The sequence below is a fragment of the Oncorhynchus gorbuscha genome, linkage group LG20 (genome assembly GCF_021184085.1).
Source record: "Oncorhynchus gorbuscha isolate QuinsamMale2020 ecotype Even-year linkage group LG20, OgorEven_v1.0, whole genome shotgun sequence".
NCBI lineage: Eukaryota > Metazoa > Chordata > Actinopteri > Salmoniformes > Salmonidae > Oncorhynchus > Oncorhynchus gorbuscha.
Window position 1 is genome coordinate 42,850,312 of NC_060192.1, and position 20,490 is coordinate 42,870,801.

Sequence of the window (20,490 nt, forward strand, 5' to 3'; positions counted from 1 at the left end):
AATGTAGGTATTAACTGAGGAAGAGACTGTTGGTCACGGGTCTGTTGGTTCTTAATGTAGGTATTAACTGAGGAAGAGACGGTCACGGGTCTGTTGGTTCTTAATGTAGGTATTAACTGAGGAAGAGATAGTCACGGGTCTGTTGGTTCTTAATGTAGGTATTAACTGAGGAAGAGATAGTCACGGGTCTGTTGGTTCTTAATGTAGGTATTAACTGAGGAAGAGATGGTCTGTTGGTTCTTAATGTAGGTATTAACTGAGGAAGAGAGATGGTCTGTTGGTTCTTAATGTAGGTATTAACTGAGGAAGAGATGGTCTGTTGGTTCTTAATGTAGGTATTAACTGAGGAAGAGATGGTCTGTTGGTTCTTAATGTAGGTATTAACTGAGGAAGAGATGGTCTGTTGGTTCTTAATGTAGGTATTAACTGAGGAAGAGATGGTCTGTTGGTTCTTAATGTAGGTATTAACTGAGGAAGAGATGGTCTGTTGGTTCTTAATGTAGGTATTAACTGAGGAAGAGATGGTCTGTTGGTTCTTAATGTAGGTATTAACTGAGGAAGAGATGGTCTGTTGGTTCTTAATGTAGGTATTAACTGAGGAAGAGATGGTCTGTTGGTTCTTAATGTAGGTATTAACTGAGGAAGAGATGGTCTGTTGGTTCTTAATGTAGGTATTAACTGAGGAAGAGATGGTCACGGGTCTGTTGGTTCTTAATGTAGGTATTAACTGAGGAAGAGATAGTCACGGGTCTGTTGGTTCTTAATGAGGTATTAACTGAGGAAGAGATAGTCACGGGTCTGTTGGTTCTTAATGTAGGTATTAACTGAGGAAGAGATGGTCACGGGTCTGTTGGTTCTTAATGTAGGTATTAACTGAGGAAGAGATAGTCACGGGTCTGTTGGTTCTTAATGTAGGTATTAACTGAGGAAGAGATGGTCACGGGTCTGTTGGTTCTTAATGTAGGTATTAACTGAGGAAGAGATGGTCTGTTGGTTCTTAATGTAGGTATTAACTGAGGAAGAGATGGTCACGGGTCTGTTGGTTCTTAATGTAGGTATTAACTGAGGAAGAGATAGTCACGGGTCTGTTGGTTCTTAATGTAGGTATTAACTGAGGAAGAGATAGTCACGGGTCTGTTGGTTCTTAATGTAGGTATTAACTGAGGAAGAGATGGTCTGTTGGTTCTTAATGTAGGTATTAACTGAGGAAGAGATGGTCTGTTGGTTCTTAATGTAGGTATTAACTGAGGAAGAGATGGTCTGTTGGTTCTTAATGTAGGTATTAACTGAGGAAGAGATGGTCACGGGTCTGTTGGTTCTTAATGTAGGTATTAACTGAGGAAGAGATGGTCACGGGTCTGTTGGTTCTTAATGTAGGTATTAACTGAGGAAGAGACGGTCACGGGTCTGTTGGTTCTTAATGTAGGTATTAACTGAGGAAGAGACGGTCACGGGTCTGTTGGTTCTTAATGTAGGTATTAACTGAGGAAGAGATAGTCACGGGTCTGTTGGTTCTTAATGTAGGTATTAACTGAGGAAGAGATAGTCACGGGTCTGTTGGTTCTTAATGTAGGTATTAACTGAGGAAGAGATGGTCTGTTGGTTCTTAATGTAGGTATTAACTGAGGAAGAGATGGTCTGTTGGTTCTTAATGTAGGTATTAACTGAGGAAGAGATGGTCTGTTGGTTCTTAATGTAGGTATTAACTGAGGAAGAGATGGTCTGTTGGTTCTTAATGTAGGTATTAACTGAGGAAGAGATGGTCTGTTGGTTCTTAATGTAGGTATTAACTGAGGAAGAGATGGTCTGTTGGTTCTTAATGTAGGTATTAACTGAGGAAGAGATGGTCTGTTGGTTCTTAATGTAGGTATTAACTGAGGAAGAGATGGTCTGTTGGTTCTTAATGTAGGTATTAACTGAGGAAGAGATGGTCTGTTGGTTCTTAATGTAGGTATTAACTGAGGAAGAGATGGTCTGTTGGTTCTTAATGTAGGTATTAACTGAGGAAGAGATAGTCACGGGTCTGTTGGTTCTTAATGTAGGTATTAACTGAGGAAGAGATGGTCACGGGTCTGTTGGTTCTTAATGTAGGTATTAACTGAGGAAGAGATAGTCACGGGTCTGTTGGTTCTTAATGTAGGTATTAACTGAGGAAGAGATGGTCACGGGTCTGTTGGTTCTTAATGTAGGTATTAACTGAGGAAGAGATGGTCTGTTGGTTCTTAATGTAGGTATTAACTGAGGAAGAGATGGTCACGGGTCTGTTGGTTCTTAATGTAGGTATTAACTGAGGAAGAGACGGTCACGGGTCTGTTGGTTCTTAATGTAGGTATTAACTGAGGAAGAGATAGTCACGGGTCTGTTGGTTCTTAATGTAGGTATTAACTGAGGAAGAGATGGTCTGTTGGTTCTTAATGTAGGTATTAACTGAGGAAGAGATGGTCTGTTGGTTCTTAATGTAGGTATTAACTGAGGAAGAGATGGTCTGTTGGTTCTTAATGTAGGTATTAACTGAGGAAGAGATGGTCTGTTGGTTCTTAATGTAGGTATTAACTGAGGAAGAGATGGTCTGTTGGTTCTTAATGTAGGTATTAACTGAGGAAGAGATGGTCTGTTGGTTCTTAATGTAGGTATTAACTGAGGAAGAGATGGTCTGTTGGTTCTTAATGTAGGTATTAACTGAGGAAGAGATGGTCACGGGTCTGTTGGTTCTTAATGTAGGTATTAACTGAGGAAGAGATAGTCACGGGTCTGTTGGTTCTTAATGTAGGTATTAACTGAGGAAGAGATGGTCTGTTGGTTCTTAATGTAGGTATTAACTGAGGAAGAGATGGTCTGTTGGTTCTTAATGTAGGTATTAACTGAGGAAGAGATGGTCTGTTGGTTCTTAATGTAGGTATTAACTGAGGAAGAGATGGTCTGTTGGTTCTTAATGTAGGTATTAACTGAGGAAGAGATGGTCTGTTGGTTCTTAATGTAGGTATTAACTGAGGAAGAGATGGTCACGGGTCTGTTGGTTCTTAATGTAGGTATTAACTGAGGAAGAGATGGTCACGGGTCTGTTGGTTCTTAATGTAGGTATTAACTGAGGAAGAGACGGTCACGGGTCTGTTGGTTCTTAATGTAGGTATTAACTGAGGAAGAGATGGTCTGTTGGTTCACGGGTCTGTTGGTTCTTAATGTAGGTATTAACTGAGGAAGAGATAGTCACGGGTCTGTTGGTTCTTAATGTAGGTATTAACTGAGGAAGAGATAGTCACGGGTCTGTTGGTTCTTAATGTAGGTATTAACTGAGGAAGAGATGGTCTGTTGGTTCTTAATGTAGGTATTAACTGAGGAAGAGATGGTCTGTTGGTTCTTAATGTAGGTATTAACTGAGGAAGAGATGGTCTGTTGGTTCTTAATGTAGGTATTAACTGAGGAAGAGATGGTCTGTTGGTTCTTAATGTAGGTATTAACTGAGGAAGAGATGGTCTGTTGGTTCTTAATGTAGGTATTAACTGAGGAAGAGATGGTCTGTTGGTTCTTAATGTAGGTATTAACTGAGGAAGAGATGGTCTGTTGGTTCTTAATGTAGGTATTAACTGAGGAAGAGATGGTCTGTTGGTTCTTAATGTAGGTATTAACTGAGGAAGAGATGGTCTGTTGGTTCTTAATGTAGGTATTAACTGAGGAAGAGATGGTCTGTTGGTTCTTAATGTAGGTATTAACTGAGGAAGAGATGGTCTGTTGGTTCTTAATGTAGGTATTAACTGAGGAAGAGATGGTCTGTTGGTTCTTAATGTAGGTATTAACTGAGGAAGAGATGGTCTGTTGGTTCTTAATGTAGGTATTAACTGAGGAAGAGATGGTCTGTTGGTTCTTAATGTAGGTATTAACTGAGGAAGAGATGGTCTGTTGGTTCTTAATGTAGGTATTAACTGAGGAAGAGATGGTCTGTTGGTTCTTAATGTAGGTATTAACTGAGGAAGAGATGGTCTGTTGGTTCTTAATGTAGGTATTAACTGAGGAAGAGATGGTCTGTTGGTTCTTAATGTAGGTATTAACTGAGGAAGAGATGGTCTGTTGGTTCTTAATGTAGGTATTAACTGAGGAAGAGATGGTCTGTTGGTTCTTAATGTAGGTATTAACTGAGGAAGAGATGGTCTGTTGGTTCTTAATGTAGGTATTAACTGAGGAAGAGATGGTCTGTTGGTTCTTAATGTAGGTATTAACTGAGGAAGAGATGGTCTGTTGGTTCTTAATGTAGGTATTAACTGAGGAAGAGATGTCTGTTGGTTCTGTTGGTTCTTAATGGTCACGGGTCTGTTGGTTCTTAATGTAGGTATTAACTGAGGAAGAGATGGTCACGGGTCTGTTGGTTCTTAATGTAGGTATTAACTGAGGAAGAGATGGTCACGGGTCTGTTGGTTCCGCATTGCTTGCTGTTCGGGTTGTAGGCTGGGTGTCATTAAGCTCTTTGTTCTGGGGAGAATACAGATGGACCTGAAAACGTCTTGAAAGGCAGAGAGACACACACACACTCAGAAACACACTGAAGGCATCAACATGCTTCAAAGTCAGCTAGGTGACCCGAACAAGCGTGCTCGCATGAAAAGGAAGCCAGGTTATACGTCTTCAAAATTGTCCGAATGAAATCTGTTGTTAATTTTGACGTTTTTTTTTGTTCCCGATGAGTTCTTAGTCGTGCTATTTTACATAAAGACGATTGGTGCAGAATTTCTCAATGACAAAATGTGCATGAAAACGATTCGTCACTCTTATTGAATGACAACAAAGACTTTATTTAAGAATCCCTACAGTTGACCAATCACGGAAGAAGGGGCGTAGACTTCAGCTAACCGAACTTCGGCTGACCTCGTGAAAATGTTTTGTTTTGCCCCGAACAGCCGGAGGGAAAAAAAAACTTACCCAAAGTCTAAAACGAACGAAAACGTCACAAATGTTGTCATAATATATGCACTAGGTCTTCTGAAGGACACTGGGAAGCATGAGGACACCTTCACACACACTAGTGTTGTCACACACCTGGATGAAGACCTCAATCGAGGCGGAGAGGGGCGTGACCCCGCGGGTGGTCGCGTGGACCGTCAACCAATAGGACGACTTGGTTTCACAGTCCAGAATACCTGTAGTGTAGATCAAACCTGAAAAGACGAGAGGAGGAGAGGAGTAGGGGGGAGGAGGAGGGAGGAGAGGAGGAGGGTAGGTGTGGAAGAGGAGGGTAGGAGAGGGAGGAGAGGGGGGAGAGGAGAAGAGGAGGGAGGAGAAAAGTAGGGAGGAGGAGGGGGAGGAGAGGAGGAGGGTAGGCGTGGAAGAGGAGGGTAGGGGAGGGAGGAGAGGGGGGGAGAGGAGGAGAGGAAGAGGAGGGTAGGAGAGGAGGGGGAGTACGGGAGAAGAAGAGGAGGAGGGTAGGAGAGTAAGAGGAGGGTAGGAGAAGAGGAGGAGGGGGAGTAGAGGAGAGGAGGAGGAGGGGAGGAGAGGAAGAGGAGGGTAGGAGAGGGAGGAGAGGGGGAGGAGAGGAGGGTAGGAGAGGAAGAGGAGGGTAGGAGAGGGAGGAGAGGGGGAGGAGAGGAGGAGGAGGGGGAAGGAGAGGAGGAGGGAGGAGAGGGGGAGAGGAGAAGAGGAGGGAGGAGAAAAGTAGGGAGGAGGAGGGGGAGGAGAGGAGGAGGGTAAGCGTGGAAGAGGAGGGTAGGGGAGGGAGGAGAGGGGGGAGAGGAGGAGAGGAAGAGGAGGGTAGGGAGAGGAGGGGGAGTACGGGAGAAGAAGAGGAGGAGGGTAGGAGAGGAAGAGGAGGGTAGGAGAAGAGGAGGAGGGGAGTAGAGGAGAGGAGGAGGAGGGGGGAGGAGAGGAAGAGGAGGGTAGGAGAGGGAGGAGAGGGGGAGGAGAGGAGGAGGGTAGGAGAGGAAGAGGAGGGTAGGAGAGGGAGGAGAGGGGGAGGAGAGGAGGAGGAGGGGGAAGGAGAGGAGGAGGGAGGAGAGGAGGAGGAGGGGGAGAAGAGTGGAAAAAGACAAGATACTGTCTGTGACCTCAGAGTGCTGATCGAGGATTCGTTTAAATCACAATCAATAAGACAAAACATCGACAAGAGGAGCTGATCCTAGATCAACGTGTGTGTGTGTGTGTGTGTGTGTGTGTGTGTGTGTGTGTGTGTGTGTGTGTGTGTGTGTGTGTGTGTGTGTGTGTGTGTGTGTGTGTGTGTGTGTGTGTGTGTGTGTGTGTGTGTGTGTGTGTGTGTGTGTGTGTGTGTGTGTGTGTGTGTGTGTGTGTGTGTGTGTGTGTGTTAGCCACTAGCAGTGTTAGAAGTGACTCAGCATTTTCCAAGGACAAATGTCATTGTGATGGTTATCCCACACACATGCACAGCTCTACCATCGTACCTTAATCAAGATAATAATAACTAATAACTAATAACTGAATACTGCCCTACTATCGTACCTTAATCAACTAATGTAATAATAACTAATAACTGAATACTGCTCTACTATCGTACCTTAATCAACTAATGTAATAATAACTAATAACTGAATACTGCTCTACTATCGTACCTTAATCAACTAATGTAATAATAACTAATAACTGAATACTGCTCTACTATCGTACCTTAATCAACGCTGACTAAACTGATACACTGTTCTCTTTCTCTCTCTTTCTCTCTCTGTCTCTCTGTCTGGTGTGGATTTTCTCACAGGCTGGTGTGAATTTGATGGCCTGCAGGAAACTAAATAGCTGACAGTTAAGGACAGTCTGGTGTCAGGGCTCAGAAAATGTTAGGTCCTATAGCTTTGACACTGATGCACACTGACTCACACACTCAACCACAAGAACTGTTAGGGTGTAGGAGCATCACAAATGGAGAGAGAGAGAGAGAGAGAGAGAGAGAGAGAGAGAGAGAGAGAGAGAGAGAGAGAGAGAGAGAGAGAGAGAGAGTGTGTCACCACGCTTTGGCGTCCTTGACCTTCCTTTTCAAAACAAATATATTCTACATCACAGAGAGAGAGAGAGAGAGAGAGAGAGAGAGAGATTGGTTGTGAAAGCACTTTGTAAGCGACAGGCTCATTTCTGCTACTTCAACACACTAGACAGTCTGTCTGTCCCCCATCACAAATAACAGCATCTTAAGGCTAACCATAGGATCCTAACGATGAACCCGCAAGATGGTTTTGGGAAACCCAGATCCAAGAAGCAGTCAGGCGTCTTTTGTCTTCGTCTTGTTGTGTCCCGTGTATATGTACCGTACGTCCCTCTAAGGCCCTTCTAGCCCGCTAGCTGTCTGAATCGTCTCCAGCTCGCCTAGCTACCCACTGGTCCCTATGATCACTCGGCTATGCCTAGGTTTCCCTCCACTGTATTCACATCCTACCTTTGACTGTTCGTACTAGAAGACCAGGTCTGATAGCCGTACCCTTATCCTACTCCTCCTCTGTTCCTCTGGTGATGTAGAGGTTAATCCAGGCATTGCAGTGCTTTCCTCCACTCCCATTCCCCAGGTGCTCTCATTTGTTGACTTCTGTAACTGTAAAAGCCTTAGTTTCATGTATGTTCACACTAAAAGCCGACTCCCTAAGTTTGTTTTACTCACTGCTTTAGCACACTGTGCCAACCCTGATGTCCTAGCCGTGTCTGAATCCTGGCTTAATTTCCATCCCTAACTACAACATTTTCCGACAAGATAGAACTGCCAAAGGGGGCAGAGTTGCAATCTACTGAAGAGATAGCCTGTAGAGTTCTGTCTTGCTATCCAGGTCTGTGCCCAAACAATTTGAGCTTCTACTTTTAAAAATCCACCTTTCCAGAAACAAGTCTCTCACCGTTGCCGCTTGCTATAGACCACCTTCTGCTCCCAGCTGAACTGATTTCCCCCCATCTATCTTCAGAGCTCGTGCTGTTAGGTGACCTAAACCGGGACATGCTTAACACCCCGGCCATCCTACAATCCAAGCTTAATGCCCTCAATCTCACACAAATTATCAATGAACCTACCAGGTACAACCCCAAATCCGTAAACATAGGCACCCCCATAGATATCATCCGAACCAACCTGCCCTCCAAATACATCTCTGCTGGCTTCAACCAGGATCTCAGTGATCACTGCCTCATTGCTTGGTTCCGTAATGGGTCTGTGGTCAAACGACCATCCTCATCACTGTCAAACGCTCCCTAAAACACTTCTGCGAGCAGGTCTTTCTAATCTACCTGGCCAGGGTATCCTGGAAGGATATTGACCTCATCCCGTCAGTTGAGGATGCCTGGTCATTCTTTAAAAGTAACTTCCTCACCATTTTAGATAAGCATGCTCCATTTAAAAAATGTAGTACCAGGAACAGGTATAGCCCTTGGTTCACTCCAGACCTGACAGTCCAGGAACAGATATAGCCCTTGGTTCACTCCAGACCTGACAGTCCAGGAACAGATATAGCCCTTGGTTCACTCCAGACCTGACAGTCCAGCAACAGATATAGCCCTTGGTTCACTCCAGACCTGACAGTCCAGGAACAGATATAGCCCTTGGTTCACTCCAGACCTGACTGCCCTTGACCAGCACAAAAACATCCTGTGGCGTACTGTATTAGTATCAAATAGCTCCCGCGATATGCAACTTTTCAGGGAAGTTAGGAACCAATATACACAGGCAGTTAGGAAAGCAAAGGCTAGCTTTTTCAAACATAAATTTGCATCCTGAAGCACAAACTCCAAAAGTTCTGGGACACTGTAAAGTCCATGGAGAATAAGAGCCCTTCCTCCCATCTGCCTACTGCACTAAGGCTAGGAAACACTGTCACCACCGATTTATCCATGATAATTGAGAATTTCAATAAGACTTTTTCTACGGCTGGCCAGGCTTTCCACCTGGCCAACCCTACCCCGGTCAACAGCCCTGCACCCCCACAGCAACTTGCTCATGCCTCCCCCATTTCTCCTTCACCCAAATCCAGATAGCTGATGTTCTGAAAGAGCTGCAAAATCTGGACCCCTACAAATCAGTAGTGCTAGACAATCTGGACCCTTTCTTTCTAAAATGATCAGCCGAAATTGTTGTAACCCCTATTACTAGCCTGTTCAACCTCTATTTCGTATCGTTTGAGATTCCCAAAAATTGGAAAGCACAGCGGTCATCCCCCTCTTTTAACTTCTTTGGCATTTTCACTTTTGATAAATAGCGTGCCCAGAGTAAACTGCCTCCTACTCAGTCCCAGATGCTAATATATGCATATTATTATTAGTATTGGATCTAATTATTTTTATGTTTGTAGTTTTCCATTGACTGCCTATACAGATTCCATTGACTTAGGAATCAAATTGCACTTCCTATGGCTTCCACTAGATGTCAACAGTCTTTAAAAAATGGTTTCAGGCTTGTATTTGTAACGGGGTTCTTCGTTTGTAGAAAGAGAGTCGGACCGAAATGCAGCGTGGTGGTTACTCATGACTTTAATGAATGAAAAACGCGGTACATGAAATAACTGAAACTAAATACAAAAACAACAGAACGGAACGTGAAACTAATTACAGCCTATCTGGTGACTACAACACAGAGACAGGAACAAACACCCACAAAATACAACGCAAACTCAGGCTACCTAAATACGGTTCCCAATCAGAGACAACGATAAGCACCTGACTGATTGAGAATCGCCTCAGGCAGCCAAGCCTAACAACACCCCTAATCAGCCGCGATCCCAAATAATACAAACCCCAATACGAATACAACATATAAACCCATGTCACACCCTGGCCTACCCAAACATATAACAAAAACACAAAATACAATGACCAAGGCGTGACACCGCATCAGGCAGCCAAGCCTATACTAGACACACCCCTAATCAACCACAATCCCAATGCCTACAAAAAACCAATACGACAATAGAAAAAACCCATGTCACACCCTGGCCTGAACAAATAATTAAAGAAAACACAAAATACTAAGACCAAGGCGTGACAGTATTCTGAAAAATTGAAATATTATTGATTATTATGACTAAAAACAACCTGAGGATTGATTATAAACATCGTTTGACATGTTTCTACGAATTTTACTGCCTGTTTTGACTGCCATTGAGCCTGTTTTTGGATATAAAGAGGGACTTTAACGAACAAAACAAATATTTATTGAGTAAATGGGAGTCTTGTGAGTGCAACCATATGAAGATATTCAAAGGTAAGTGATTCATTTTATCACTATTTCTGACTTGTGTAACTCCTCTACATGGCTGGTAACTGTTTGTAATGATTTGTTTGCTGGGCGCTGTTCTCAGATAATCGCATGGTATGCTTTCGCCGTAAAGCCTTTTTGAAATCTGACACCTTGGTTGGATTAACAAGAAGTTCATCTTTAAACCGATGTATAACACTTGTATGATTTATGAATTTATATAATGAGTATTTCTGTTTTTGAATTTGGCGCTCTGCAATTTCACTGGATGTTGGCCTGGTGGGAAGCCACCGTCCCACACCCCCTAATGAGCTTCAATGCCATACAACTCTCCTTCTGTGGCCTCCAACAGCTCTTAAATGCAAGTAAAACTAAATGCATGCTCTTCAACCGATTGCTACCAGCACCTGCCTGCCCGCCCAGCATCACTACTCTGGACGGTTCTGACTTAGAATATGCGGACATCTACAAATACCTAGGTGTCTAGTTAGACTGTAAACTTTCCTTCCAGACTCACATTAAGCATCTCCAATCCAAATCTAGAATCAGCTTCCTATTTCGCAACAAATCTTCCTTCACTCATGCTGCCAAACATACCCTCGTAAAACTGACTATCCTACCGGTGATGTAATTTACAAAATAGCCTCCAACACTACTCAGCAAATCAGTCTATCACAGTGCCATCCGTTTTTTCACCAAAGCGTTGGCTGGCCCTCGCTTCACACTCGTCGCCACACCCAGGTCATCTACAAGTCTCTGCTAGGTAAAGCCCCTTCTCTAAAAAGTCCATCCAATCTACCTCATCCCCATACTGTTTTTTTGTTGCTCTTTTCCACCCCAGTATCTCTACTTGCACATTCATCTTCTGCACATCCATCACTCCAGTGTTTAATTGCTATATTGTAATTATTTTGCCACAGTGGCCTATTTATTGCCTTACCTCCCTTATCTCATATGCACATTCTGTATATAGACTTTTGTTCTATTGTGTTATTGAATTTACGTCTGTGTTGTTGTTTGTATATTCCATGTGTAACTCTGTGTTGTTGTTTGTTTATTCCATGTGTAACTCTGTGTTGTTGTTTGTTTATTCCATGTGTAACTCTGTGTTGTTGTTTGTTTACTCCATGTGTAACTCTGTGTTGTTGTTTGTATGTTTGTTTACTCCTGTGTTGTTGTTTGTTTAACTGTGTTGTTGTTTGTTGTTTGTTTATTCCATGTGTAACTCTGTGTTGTTGTTTGTACTCTGTGTTGTTGTTTGTTTACTCCATGTGTAACTCTGTGTTGTTGTTTGTATGTTTATTCCATGTGTAACTCTGTGTTATTGACTGTATGTTTGTTTATTCCATGTGTAACTCTGTATTATTGACTGTATGTTTGTTTATTCCATGTGTAACTCTGTGTTGTTGTTTGTATGTTTGTTTATTCCATGTGTAACTCTGTGTTGTTGTTGTTGTTTGTTTATTCCATGTGTAACTCTGTGTTGTTGTTTGTATGTTTGTTTATTCCATGTGTAACTCTGTGTTGTTGTTTGTATGTTTGTTTATTCCATGTGTAACTCTGTGTTGTTGTTTGTATGTTTGTTTATTCCATGTGTAACTCTGTGTTGTTGTTGTTGTTTGTTTATTCCATGTGTAACTCTGTGTTGTTGTTTGTATGTTTGTTTACTCCATGTGTAACTCTGTGTTGTTGTTTGTATGTTTGTTTATTCCATGTGTAACTCTGTGTTGTTGTTGTTGTTTGTTTATTCCATGTGTAACTCTGTGTTGTTGTTGTTGTTTGTTTATTCCATGTGTAACTCTGTGTTGTTGTTTGTATGTTTGTTTACTCCATGTGTAACTCTGTGTTGTTGTTTGTATGTTTGTTTACTCCATGTGTAACTCTGTGTTGTTGTTTGTATGTTTGTTTATTCCATGTGTAACTCTGTGTTGTTGTTGTTGTTTGTTTATTCCATGTGTAACTCTGTGTTGTTGTTGTTGTTTGTTTATTCCATGTGTAACTCTGTGTTGTTGTTTGTATGTTTGTTTACTCCATGTGTAACTCTGTGTTGTTGTTTGTATGTTTGTTTACTCCATGTGTAACTCTGTGTTGTTGTTTGTATGTTTGTTTATTCCATGTGTAACTCTGTGTTGTTGTTGTTGTTTGTTTATTCCATGTGTAACTCTGTGTTGTTGTTTGTATGTTTGTTTACTCCATGTGTAACTCTGTGTTGTTGTTTGTATGTTTGTTTATTCCATGTGTAACTCTGTGTTGTTGTTTGAGCCTCACTGCTTTGCTTTATCTTTGACAGGTCTCAGTTGTAAATGTGAACTTGTTCTCAACTGGTTTACCTGTTTAAATAAAGGTGAAATAAAAAAAATATATGTAAACCGGACCCAGGTCAAAATTCGATTTAAGATTAGTTTATTAGTCACAGGGTCTCAGATGTAATTTCAGGGTACAGTGAAATGCTTAATCTCCAACAGTGCAGGTCAAAAAGACAAGTGACTGAATCAGTAATAGAAAACAAAACAAATAAAAATATATAGTTAATAGAGATGTGGAAGTTAACATGTAGAGTCAGAAGGTTTAGAACACTTACTCTTTCCAGGATTTTGGAGATTTTTTATTTTCACTATTTTCTACATTGTCGAATAATAGTGAAGACATCACAACTATGAAATAACACATATGGAATGAGGGTTTCTTTCCAGGGAGACATCGGGGATTGTAACATACACGTAAACATGGCTGTCTAAGGATATATTGTCTGAGTCCAGTCAGTTGGATTCTCAGTTCATTGCGCAGACAGGAATAAAGAACTCTCCGGGAAGAAAAAAGGCGAATGGTAGTGTATGTTTCATGATTAACTACTCATGGTGTGATTGTGATAACATACAGGAACTCAACCTGGCCTAGAATACCTCACAATCAAATGCAGACCATATTACCTCCCAAGAGAATTCTCTTCAGTTATAGTCACAGCTGTGTATATGCCCAGTCAAGTTGATACCCTCAAAGGAAGTCGTTGGACTTTATGCAAACTGGAAAACACACATCCTCATTTATTGTAGCAATTTAACAAAACAAAAATTTGAGGAATTTAACAAAGCATATTTGAGGAAAAGGCTGCCATAGTTCTATCAACACATTGCCTGTAGTCGCACTGCTAAAACACTCGACCGGGAGAAGTTGGAGTAGCAAGTAACTTCAAGATTGCGGACTGGGATATATTCTCCTCCAATAATAACATTGACGATAATACTGATAGGGTGACTGAGTTAATCATTAAGTGTATAGCAGATGTTGTACCCGCTATAACTATTACTAAACCTACACCTTCCAGAAATCATGTATAGATGGCAGCGTTCGCACAAAACTGAAAGTGCGAACCACCGCATTTAACCGTGGAAAGATGACTGGGAATATGGCTGAATATAAACAGTGTAGATATTCCCTCCGTAAGGCAATCAAACAGACAAAACGTCAGTATAGAGACAAAGTGGAGTTTTAATTCAACAACCAGGGACAACCAGGGACTACAAAACGAAAACCAGCCACACTGAGGACACCGACATCTTTCTTCCGGACAAGCTAAACACCTTCTTCACCCGCTTTAAGAATAACACAGTGCTACTGACGCAGCCCGAGTACCATGTAATAACATGGCTATATACAGGAAGTATCAGGTAATAGCATGGCTATATACAGGAAGTACCAGGTAATAGCTTGGCTAAATATAGGAAGTAACAGGTAATAACATGGCTATATACAGGGAGTACCAGGTAATAACATGTTTATATACAGGTAGTACCAGGTAATAACATGGTTATATACAGGGAGTACTAGGTAATAACATGGCTATATACAGGGAGTACCAGGTAATAACATGGTTATATACAGGGAGTACCAGGTAATAACATGGCCATATACAGGGAGTACTAGGTAATAACATGGTTATATACAGGGAGTACTAGGTAATAGCATGGCTATATACAGGGAGTACCAGGTAATAAATGGCCATATACAGGGAGTACTAGGTAATAACATGGTTATATACAGGGAGTACTAGGTAATAACATGGCTATATACAGGGAGTACCAGGTAATAACATGGCTATATACAGGGAGTACCAGGTAATAACATGGCTATATACAGGAAGTACCAGGTAATAACATGGCTATATACAGGGAGTACCAGGTAATAACATGGCTATATACAGGAAGTACCAGGTAATAACATGGCTATATACAGGGAGTACTAGGTAATAACATGGCTATATACAGGGAGTACCAGGTAATAACATGGCTATATACAGGGAGTACCAGGTAATAACATGGCCATATACAGGGAGTACCAGGTAATAGCATGGCTATATACAGGGATTACTAGTACTGAGTCAATGTGCAGGAGTACTAGGTTGTTGAGGTAGTTGGGGTATATAGTACCAGAGCCCTATTCTCTATATAGTGGTACTACTATAGACCAGAGCCCTGTTCTCTATATAGTGGTACTACTATAGACCAGAGCCCTATTCCCTATATAGTACACTACTATAGACCAGAGCCCTATTCCCTATATAGTGGTACTACTATAGACCAGAGCCCTATTCCCTATATAGTGGTACTACTATAGACCAGAGCCCTATTCCCTATATAGTGGTACTACTATAGACCAGAGCCCTATTCTCTATATAGTGGTACTACTATAGACCAGAGCCCTGTTCTCTATATAGTGGTACTACTATAGACCAGAGCCCTATTCCCTATATAGTGGTACTACTATAGACCAGAGCCCTATTCCCTATATAGTGGTACTACTATAGACCAGAGCCCTATTCCCTATATAGTGGTACTACTATAGACCAGAGCCCTATTCCCTATATAGTGGTACTACTATAGACCAGAGCCCTATTCCCTATATAGTACACTACTATAGACCAGAGCCCTATTCCCTATATAGTACACTACTATAGACCCTATTCCCTATATAGTACACTACTATAGACCAGAGCCCTATTCCCTATATAGTGGTACTACTATAGACCAGAGCCCTATTCCCTATATAGTACACTACTTTAGACCAGAGCCCTATTCCCTATATAGTACACTACTTTAGACCAGAGCCCTATTCCCTATATAGTGCACTACTATAGACCAGAGCCCTATTCCCTATATAGTACACTACTATAGACCAGAGCCCTATTCCCTATATAGTACACTACTATAGACCAGAGCCCTGTTCCCTATATAGTACACTACTTTAGACCAGAGCCCTATTCCCTATATAGTACACTACTTTAGACCAGAGCCCTATTCCCTATATAGTGCACTACTATAGACCAGAGCCCTATTCCCTATATAGTACACTACTATAGACCAGAGCCCTGTTCCCTATATAGTACACTACTATAGACCAGAGCCCTATTCCCTATATAGTGCACTACTATAGACCAGGGCCCTATTCCCTATATAGTACACTACTATAGACCAGAGCCCTATTCCCTATATAGTGCACTACTATAGACCAGAGCCCTGTTCTCTATATAGTGGTACTACTATAGACCAGAGCCCTATTCCCTATATAGTGGTACTACTATAGACCAGAGCCCTATTCCCTATATAGTGGTACTACTATAGACCAGAGCCCTATTCCCTATATAGTGGTACTACTATAGACCAGAGCCCTATTCCCTATATAGTGGTACTACTATAGACCAGAGCCCTATTCCCTATATAGTACACTACTATAGACCAGAGCCCTATTCCCTATATAGTGCACTACTTTAGACCAGAGCCCTATTCCCTATATAGTACACTACTATAGACCCTATTCCCTATATAGTACACTACTATAGACCAGAGCCCTATTCCCTATATAGTGGTACTACTATAGACCAGAGCCCTATTCCCTATATAGTACACTACTTTAGACCAGAGCCCTATTCCCTATATAGTACACTACTTTAGACCAGAGCCCTATTCCCTATATAGTGCACTACTATAGACCAGAGCCCTATTCCCTATATAGTACACTACTATAGACCAGAGCCCTATTCCCTATATAGTGCACTACTATAGACCAGAGCCCCATTCCCTATATAGTGCACTACTTTAGACCAGAGCCCTATTCCCTATATAGTGGTACTACTTTAGACCAGAGCCCTATTCCCTATATAGTACACTACTATAGACCAGAGTCCTATTCCCTATATAGTGCACTACTATAGACCAGAGCCCTATTACCTATATAGTGCACTACTATAGACCAGAGCCCTATTCCCTATATAGTACACCACTATAGACCAGAGCCCTATTCCCTATATAGTGCACTACTATAGACCAGGGCCCTATTCCCTATATACTACACTACTATAGACCAGAGCCCTATTCCCTATATAGTGCACTATTATAGACCATAGCCCTATTCCCTATATAGTGCACTACTATAGACCAGAACCCTATTCCCTATATAGTACACTACTATAGACCAGAGCCCTATTCCCTATATAGTACACTACTATAGACCAGGGCCCTATTCCCTATATAGTACACTACTATAGACCAGAGCCCTATTCCCTATATAGTACACTACTATAGACCAGAACCCTGTTGTACCCTATTCCCTATATATTGCACTACTATAGACCAGAGCCCTATTCCCTATATAGTGCACTACTATAGACCAGAGTCCTATTCCCTATATAGTACACTACTATAGACCAGAACCCTGTTCCCTATATAGTGCACTACTATAGACCAGAGCCCTATTCCCTATATAGTGCACTACTTTAGACCAGAGCCCTATTCCCTATATAGTGGTACTACTATAGACCAGAGCCCTATTCCCTATATAGTGGTACTACTTTAGACCAGAGCCCTATTCCCTATATAGTGGTACTACTATAGACCAGAGCCCTATTCCCTATATAGTGGTACTACTATAGACCAGAGCCCTATTCCCTATATAGTACACTACTATAGACCAGAGCCCTATTCCCTATATAGTGGTACTACTATAGACCAGAACCCTATTCCCTATATAGTGCACTACTTTAGACCAGAGCCCTATTCCCTATATAGTGCACTACTTTAGACCAGAGCCCTATGGCACCCTATTCCCTATATAGTGCACTACTATAGACCAGAGCCCTATGGCACCCTATCCCCTATATATAGTGCACTACTATAGACCAGAGCCCTATGGCACCCTATCCCCTATGTAGTGCACTACTTTAGACCAGAGCCCTATGGCACCCTATTCCCTATATAGTGCACTACTTTAGACCAGAGCCCTATGGCACCCTATTCCCTACATAGTGCACTACTTTAGACCAGAGCCCTATTCCCTATATAGTGCACTACTTTAGACCAGAGCCCTATGGCACCATATTCCCTATATATATAGTGCACGACTTTAGACCAGAGCCCTATGGCACCCTATTCCCTACATAGTGCACTACTTTAGACCAGAGCCCTATGGCACTCTATTCCCTATATAGTGCACTACTTTAGACCAGAGCCCTATTCCCTATATAGTGCACTACTTTAGACCAGAGCCCTATGGCACCCTATTCCCTATATAGTGCACTACTTTAGACCAGAGCCCTATGGCACCCTATTCCCTACATAGTGCACTACTTTAGACCAGAGCCCTATGGCACCCTATTCCCTACATAGTGCACTACTTTAGACCAGAGCCCTATTCCCTATATAGTGCACTACTTTAGACCAGAGCCCTATGGCACCCTATTCCCTATATATATAGTGCACGACTTTAGACCAGAGCCCTATGGCACCCTATTCCCTACATAGTGCACTACTTTAGACCAGAGCCCTATGACACCCTAGTCCCTATATAGTGCACTACTTTAGACCAGAGCCCTATGGCACTCTATTCCCTATATAGTGCACTACTTTAGACCAGAGCCCTATTCCCTATATAGTGCACTACTTTAGACCAGAGCCCTATGGCACCATATTCCCTATATAGTGCACTACTTTAGACCAGAGCCCTATGGCACCCTATTCCCTATATAGTGCACTACTTTAGACCAGAGCCCTATGGCACTCTATTCCCTATATAGTGCACTACTTTAGACCAGAGCCCTATGGCACCCTATTCCCTATATAGTGCACTACTTTAGACCAGAGCCCTATGGCACCCTATTCCCTATATAGTGCACTACTTTAGACCAGAGCCCTATGGCACCCTATTCCCTATATAGTGCACTACTTTAGACCAGAGCCCTATGGCACTCTATTCCCTATATAGTGCACTACTTTAGACCAGAGCCCTATGGCACCCTATTCCCTATATAGTGCACTACTTTAGATCAGAGCCCTACGGCACCCTATTCCCTATATAGTGCACTACTTTAGACCAGAGCCCTATGGCACCCTATTCCCTATATAGTGCACTACTTTAGACCAGAGCCCTATTCCCTATATAGTGCACTACTTTAGACCAGAGCCCTATGGCACCCTATTCCCTATATAGTGCACTACTTTAGACCAGAGGCCTATGGCACCCTATTCCCTATATAGTGCACTACTTTAGACCAGAGCCCTATGGCACCCTATTCCCTATATAGTGCACTACTTTAGACCAGAGCCCTATGACACCCTATTCCCTATATAGTGCACTACTTTAGACCAGAGCCCTATGACACCCTATTCCCTATATAGTGCACTACTTTAGACCAGAGCCCTATGGCACCCTATTCCCTATATAGTGCACTACTTTAGACCAGAGCCCTATTCCCTATATAGTGCACTACTTTAGACCAGAGCCCTATGGCACCCTATTCCCTATATAGTGCACTACTTTAGACCAGAGGCCTATTGTCATGTTTTGTCATATATTGTCTTGTCATTTTGCTTTCCCTTCTGTTCGTTTTCCCCCTGCTGGTCTTATTAGGTTCGTTCCCTTTTTTCTCTCTCCCTCCCTCTCTCTCTTCTCTCTATCGTTCCGTCCCTGCTCCCAGCTGTTCCTATTCCCCTAATCAATCATCTAATCTTTTCACACCTGTTCCGTATCTTGCCCTCTGATTAGAGTCCCTATTTCTCCCCTTGTCTTCCGTTTCTGTCCTGTCGGATCCTTGTATATTGTTCGCCGTGCTGTGTCTTTGTCTCGCCCTGTCGTGTCTTGTTTCCCTCAGATGCTGCGTGTGAGCAGGTGTCTGAGTCTGCTACGGTCGGTGCCTTCCCGAGGCAACCTACAGTTTATGGTCGAGTCTCCAGTCTGTCCTCGTCACTACGAGTGGAATTAGTTTTTTATGTTTTGTTTTCTGCTCTGATTTGTCTAGGAGTATTGCCTATTTCCTTTACTGGAATAAAGACTCTGTTTTCGCCAAGTCGCTTTTGGGTCCTCATTCACCTGCATAACAGAAGGATCCGACCAAGAATGGACCCAGCGACTATGGATTCTCTCTACTCTACTCTCGAGTTCCAGGGAGCGATGCTCGGCAGACACGAGCAGGAATTGTCTGCTGCTCGGCATGCCGTTGAGACCCTGGCCGCTCAGGTCTCCGACCTCTCAGGACAGTATCAGAGTCTTCGTCTCGTGCCACCAGCTACTTCCGGGTCTTCCGAGCCTCCGGAACCTAGGGTTAATAACCCACCATGTTATTCTGGGCAGCCCACTGAGTGCCGCTCCTTTCTCACCCAGTGTGATATAGTGTTCTCTCTCCAACCCAACATATACTCAAGAGAGAGAGCTCGGATTGCCTACGTCATATCACTCCTTACTGGTCGGGCTCGGCAGTGGGGCACAGCTATCTGGGAGGCAAGTGCTGAGTGTACTAACGATTATCTGAACTTTAAAGAGGAGATGATAAGGGTTTTTGATCGTTCAGTTTTTGGGAAAGAAGCTTCCTGGTCCCTGTCTTCCCTATGTCAAGGTAATCGATCCATAACGGATTACTCTATAGAGTTTCGCACTCTTGCTGCCTCCAGTAACTGGAACGAGCCGGCGTTGCTCGCTCGTTTTCTGGAGGGACTCCACGCTAAGGTTAAGGATGAGATTCTCTCTCGGGAGGTTCCATCCAGTGTGGATTCTTTGATTGAACTCGCTATTCGCATTGAACGACGGGTAGATCTTCATCACCGAGCTCATAGAAGAGAGCTCGCGTTAACTGTGTCTCCCCTCTCTCCGACACTACCATCTTTTCCCACTGACTCTGGCGTTGAGCCCATGCAGCTGGGGGGTATTCGCATTTCGACTAAGGAGAGGGAACGGAGAATCACCAACCGCCTCTGTCTCTATTGCGGTTCCGCTGGTCATTTTGTCATTTCATGTCCAGTTAAAGGCCAGAGCTCATCAGTAAGCGAAGGGCGACTGATAAGCGCTACTAG

The 20,490-nt window shown here is 42.8% G+C and overlaps 1 protein-coding gene across 1 annotated transcript in view; it reads right to left on the bottom strand.

The window, feature by feature from the left end:
• LOC124006919 (protocadherin Fat 3-like) overlaps positions 1-20,490 on the bottom strand; it is a 272,695-nt gene that overhangs the window by 152,212 nt on the left and 99,993 nt on the right. Inside the window, exon 19 of the mRNA XM_046317109.1 lies at positions 5,029-5,147. Within this exon, the coding sequence (XP_046173065.1) occupies positions 5,029-5,147 (119 nt within the window). The remainder of the gene's footprint in view (positions 1-5,028; positions 5,148-20,490) is intronic.